This window comes from Ruditapes philippinarum, unplaced genomic scaffold (genome assembly GCF_026571515.1).
Source record: "Ruditapes philippinarum isolate M1 unplaced genomic scaffold, ASM2657151v2 ctg3851_1_1_1_1, whole genome shotgun sequence".
NCBI lineage: Eukaryota > Metazoa > Mollusca > Bivalvia > Venerida > Veneridae > Ruditapes > Ruditapes philippinarum.
This window is the reverse complement of record NW_026866543.1, coordinates 159,502-165,755: the sequence shown is the minus strand read 5'-3', so window position 1 is coordinate 165,755 and position 6,254 is coordinate 159,502. Positions and strand designations below refer to the sequence as shown.

Genomic DNA, 6,254 nt, shown 5'->3' with positions numbered 1-6,254 from the left:
TAAGCACGCTTCGGTGATTTGTTTATTAAAATTGTGAACTGAAAGAAAAAAATGACCTTATCCTGTGAAACTGCACAATGCATGCCGTGATAGATTTATCTACTTTTTGTCGATTAAATGATATGTCATGTTTGTAAATTATACTTTCAAGCAAATACGCAAGATAAGAAACGAGGACATAGTTGATGATTTTCTCATTTATTTACATTTTTATATCTTACATCATTTGCCACTTATTTTGTGGCAAAATGTCATTTGAAAATAAAATAGTGCATATTAATTGAAAAAGTAATCTTAAGCTATTTCTGCCGCAGGATTTTCTGTTTATATTATAAATTCTACTTATTACACATTTAATAACCTGAATTTGCATTATGATACAATATATTTTTACTTTCTTGGTACATAGGGTGGAAGGGGATTTTAAATCGTTAACGAGCATTTGTGTATTTATATAGATGTGTGAAGGCCGCTAGGCCGCCAACTTCACGCCGCTAGGCCGCTGGGCCGCCAACTTCACACATCTTATTTATATCAATATACATAATACCGAAAACCAACCTATGTTGATCAGATTTGATGGTGCTAAAATTCAGAGAATCATATTGTTATGGGTACAGATTAACTTCGACATTGTCTCACATGTGATAAATATCAGGACTTATCCTTTTCGGCAAACATTTTATAGACAACGGAGCGGGGTTGTAATAACTACGGTCTTGTTTGTATTGTCTCTAACGAACATTACTCTTAATGTATATACATGTACTTGTTACATATTTTCACAAAAGAGAAAATCCCCTTTTTTTAAAATTTGGGGAAATTTTTTTTAAAAATTTTTTTTTTTAAAAAAAGGGGAATTTTAAGATTTTTTTGAGTTTTTTTTTTTGGGGTTTTTTTAACTTTTAAAAGTGAATCATTTTTTAAAATTCCCTTAAAAATTTTTTTTAAAAAAACCCTTTTTTTTAAAAAATTTTTCCCCAAAAAATTTTCCCCAAAATTTTTTTTTAAAAAATTCAAATTTTAAAAAAACACAAAAAAAAAATAATTTGGGGGGGAAAAAAAAAATTTTTATATAATTTTTTTAAAATTTTTAAAAAAAATAAAATTTTCTTTTTTGGAAATGGGGAAAAAGGGGGAAAAATTAAAAAAATTTTTTTTAAAAATTTTTCCCCCCTTAAAAAAAACAATTGGTAAAAAAAAAATTATTTTTTTAAAAAAAAACATTTTTTTCAAAAAAAATTTATAATAATTTATTTTTTTTTCAAATTTTTTTAATTTTTAAAAATTACGAATTTTTCCCTTAAAAATTTCAAAAAATTTTTTCTTAAAATAAAAAAAATCCCCCTGGTTTTTTTAAAAAACCCTTACGGGGTTTTAAATTTTACAAAAATTTAAAAAAAAATTAAAAGTAACTTTTTTAAAATAAAAAAAAATTTTAATTAAAAAATTAAAAAATTTTACTTTTCCTTTCCAATATTTTTTATTAATAAAATTTTTTTTAAAAAAAGGGTTTCAAAAAATTTAAATTTTTTTTAAAAAAACCCAAAAATTTTTTTTTTTTAAAAACCAAAAAAATTTTTAAAATTTCTTTTACTTTTTTTTTTAAAAATAAAAGAAAAAAATTTTTTTTCAAAAATTTTTATTTTATCCCCAAAAATGAATTTAAAACCAAAGGTAAATTTTTTTCCAAAAATTTTCCTTTTAAATTTTTTTTTTAAAAAAAAAAAATTTTTTTAAAATTTTTTAAATTTTTTAAAATTTAAAATTATAAAAAAATTTTTAAAATTTTTTCCCTTTTTTAAAAAATTTTTTTCCTTTTTTTGAAAAAAAAATAAAAATTTATTTTTTTTTTTTTTAAAATTTAAAAATTTTTTAAAAAAAAATTTTTAAAAAAAAATTGGGGGGAAAAAAATTAAAAGGGGAAAAAAAAAAAAAAAAATTTTTTTTAAAAATTAATTCCAAAAACCAATTTTTTAAATTCTTTTTTAAATTTAATTTAAATTAAAAAATTTTTTTTAAAAAAATTTTTTCATTTTTTTTTTTTAAAAAAAAATTTTTTTTTTGAATTTTTTATTTTTAAAAATTTGAGGGTTTTTTTCCCCTTTTGGGTTTTTTTAATTTTTTTTTTAAAAATTTTTAAAAAATTTGAAATTTTTTTCGGTTTTTTTTTTTTTGGGTTTTTAAAAAAAACCCAAAAAAAACCCCCAAAAAAACCCAAAAAAAAATTTAAAAAATTAAAAAAAAAAATTTTTTTATTTTAAAATTTTTAAAAACCTTTTTAAAAATTTTTTACTGTTTTTTTAATTTTTTTTTTTACTTTTTTTTTAAAAGTTTTTGCGGGGGTTTTTAAATATAAAAAAATTCTTTTTTTTTTAAAAAAATAACCAAATTTAAAAAATTTTTAAAATTTGAAAAATTTTTTTTTAAGGGACCCAAAGAAAAAATGGTTTTTTTTTTTTTAAAAATTTTTTTTTTGGGGGGGGGGGGGGATTGAAAAACCATTTTTTATTTAATTCCCCAAAAGAAAATATTTTTTAAATTGCCCGGTCTTTATTAAATTTTTTTAATTGTTAAATTAAATTTTTACCTTCCCCTTTTTAAATTTAAATTTAAAATGGTTTTAAAAAACTTTATTAAATTTATTTATTGGTCCAATGAAATAAATCTTTTAAATTTAATTTAAAGATAAAATGAATTCACTTTGGATTGATAAAACCTATGAGCTGGCTTCACTTTCATAATGCTTTTTATTATGAAGTTATGGTTCATAATCTATTGCGAGTTTAAACTATTTAATTGTTTTGTTACATATATTATATAAAATATTATTCATGCTATCTACTTGTCCTATTTTATTGAAAAAAATGTTTTTAACATTGTCCTATGACCAAGAGTAAACGGATATAACCCGTGCCGCTCGGAGAGAGTGAAAAAGTAATTTTAACTCGGTTATATGTCTTCATCAGTATACTGAACAGACAACTGCTATCATTGATAAAAAATAAATATCAGGCGTATTTACTGATTATATGAATGTCAAAACTATCCAATGAAAATCGATGTAACAAACGAGCAGCATAACCATGAATGACATACACATATTACTTAACACCCCATTCATTACGCTTACAATTGAAATTTATAAAAAATATATGGGACAAATTTACATATCAGTAAATTATGTCACGTCATTAAATTAGATTATCGTTAATATCTTTGTTACTTGAGGATATAACCGAAAACATTTCAAATAAGATTAAAGGCAGATATACTGAGGAAATGCAAATATACAAATATAAGGATGGTGGTGACCTATATACGTTTATATTATATATTTAAATGAAATTAGCTCATAATATGTTACTCGTTATTGGTGAAAATGTCAAGCATTTAAAGCATGCATTATTGGGAAAATTAAGTATGGCATAGTCATATTCGAAAAATCCAATATACATTTTTAGATTAGAAATGTATCAAATTAAGCTTGAACTGTTTAAAAATCGGTAACAAACGTAATTTTTTAAAGCTGTAATTTAAGTGAAGTCTACATAACCTGTTTCCTAAACAAAATTGTGAATTGTGTGGTTGGAAATAATATAATAGAAAACAGCATGCTTTGCTTGAACATTAATTTGTTCTTTAATTCCTATACCCGTATTGTTTTAACTTTGTCTCTAAATGTTATCATTTATAAAGAAAGGAAATAATTGTGACATACAAAATCATACAAAATTGCAAAGACACCTACCTGAGTAACATTCTATGAGTTCTACATCCCGGATCTTCAGTGTCGTCCTAGTTCTTTTATATTTGGCATGTAATTCTGTGTGGTTCTTTTGTAAACTCTCAAGTTTTTCCTCAGTTTTCTTCAACTTAATTTTCAGCGTTTCCAATTCTTCTTTTAAATTGTTTTCCGAACGTACAACGTCATACAACTGATTTTCAATATTTCTCAGTTTCGTTTCGGTAATGTTTAATTGCTCATTAGCATATTCTAATCGTTCACTTTTGTCCTTAAATTTATTTTTTAAGATTCTGTTTTCTCGTTCTAAAACGGCAGAATTTGTCTCCAGATCAACCAGCTTTGAGTTTGATTCAAATGACTGTCTCTGTGCAGCTGTCAGCAAATCAGATGTTTCATTAAGTTTATTTTCTTGTTTCTAATAGATCAGCTGTTCTTTGACTAAGAGATGTTCTCTTATTGCATTGAAACTGATTTTGCAATTGTAGGAGAAGGATATTCCCCGAACCTTCCTGGTTTGGTTGTTTGGTTTCTATCAGGTTTCCATGACGAGAAGTGGATTCAACTTGAACATGGTTATTCGAATACTTAACAGGCTGCAATGGAATTGCATTCCTGAGTACTTTCTGTATAGAACTTTCGAGCTCTTTGATTCTATTTTCATGATCGGATTTCACAACGTTAAAATCTTTTTGCATTTTTGTCATCTTTTCATCGGCAGGTAGTCGGATTTCTTGAGGTTTGAAGAAAGAATTAGTTTCCTCAAATGTCGTCTGCCTCGATGGAGCGCATGCCTCTGCATGGTTAAGGTAAATGTCATAGGTACACTTGCCATGTTTGAACTGACAGCTTACTTCCGAAGAAGAAGGTTCCCCCGCGATTCCCACCGCAAAACCTAACACAAACACTAGAGACACTTTAAACCGTATACGATGCATGTTAAATTTGTAACAAAATCACCAAATTATGCCGGGTGAAGTTGAAACTCCTTCATTTGTAAGGACATGTTATCAAATTACCAAGCTTACTAAGAAAAAAACATCATTTCATCATTTTATAAATCGCATCCTGGTAACGAATTCCTCCTCAAAATAAATTCCGCTAAACTTTGCTGTAATGAAAAAGTAAAGCATATGTTTATGAAAATGCAATATTGCAAACTATAATAAACATTGTTACCGACTGTAGTATATGAATGTAAATAAGGGCGTATTTTAACTTTTTAGGGTTTTGTTTTTTTTAAAAAAAAAACGCTCGGTGATTAGTTTTAAAAAAAACTTTACGATTTAATTCCAATCTACAGTAAATATATCCAGTATTGCAGTTTTGGAAAAAAATAAACAAAAAATTCACAGATTGTTAAATTTTTACATAATTTCATGAAAACGGTTTTGTTTTTAAAAATTTTCGCAGATTAATGTTTTGATGTCGTGAGGTAACATTTTTTTTATATTTGTTTTTTAAAATTGTTTTTCACTATCCCCCAAAAAAAGAATTGGAAAAACATATGTTTAAATTTTATGTCATAAAATAATGAATACATTTTATGTAAAACTTAAATGTCATTTGAAAAGAATTTTTTTTCGTAAAAAAAGCTTTCATTTTTTTAAATAAAAACATGTGGAAGAGACAATTTCATAAATTTATATCAAAATATGTTTTAAAATATATATAAATAGCAATATTACAAATATATATATTTTAAAACATATTTTGATATAAATTTATGAAATGTGTCTCTTCACACATGTTATTATTTCAAACATGCAAGCATTTTTACGTATTTATGTATTTGTAAATTTAGTTAAAGCTATTTTTATCACAGCCCAGAAGTTAAGGTCAGCAATTTAAGCTGGTTCTGGTATCAAGTTTATTTGTATTTTTATGTGTAGTTCCTGTCTTTCATAGAACCAAGAAAAGGTGTTGTCTAATTATCAAAAGGTATATTGTTAAGAAAATTCCTGCGTCGAATTAACTGAAGTTTATTTTCATATTGTAAAGTAATGTTAATTAATATTCTACGTAAATACTTGATTGATAATAAATTGATCTTTTATTCATCTTTTTAGTTAATCTTTTTTAAGATTACATGCTATTGCAGGACTATCGCCTGTATTGTATTTCCTAAAGCAATGTGCTCCTCGCCATAAATGTGGGATGCTACCAGTAATGACACTGTCATACTGACAAAGTTAATAACCGTTAAATTAGTAAACAGAATGTTAAATATTTGACTACAAATACATACTTAGTTTGTCGCATTGGCTGTTGACTAGCAAGAAAAAAATAAATTTTTCTTAAATTTGTGCACACAAGTCATATTGTCACTTTCGCATAAATTGATAATATTTTAATTTTGTTTTCAAGTTTGTTGTGATAAATGTGTGATGAAACTAATTTAATTTAATTTAATAACAGTTTTTGGTCATCAACGAAAGCTGGAAAAGAAACAGTTCGTTAGAGCAATAAATATGCATCTGTATGATTCTATAAAATCAACAATTTATTT

General features: G+C 24.8%; 1 protein-coding gene across 1 annotated transcript; it reads right to left on the bottom strand.

Annotated features, from left to right (window-relative positions):
- Positions 1-4,149: 4,149 nt before the first annotated feature.
- LOC132732810 (uncharacterized) lies at positions 4,150-4,861 on the bottom strand. Its single transcript, XM_060719318.1, has one exon. It carries the CDS (start codon positions 4,681-4,683, stop codon positions 4,150-4,152), a length of 534 nt encoding a protein of 177 aa, XP_060575301.1. The 5' UTR covers positions 4,684-4,861.
- Between the last annotated feature and the right edge of the window lie 1,393 nt (positions 4,862-6,254).

Coding starts and splice junctions, on each gene's coding strand:
- LOC132732810 (XM_060719318.1), bottom strand. CDS start 4,683: ATGCATCGTATACGGTTTAAAGTGTCTCTAGTGTTTGTGTTAGGTTTT.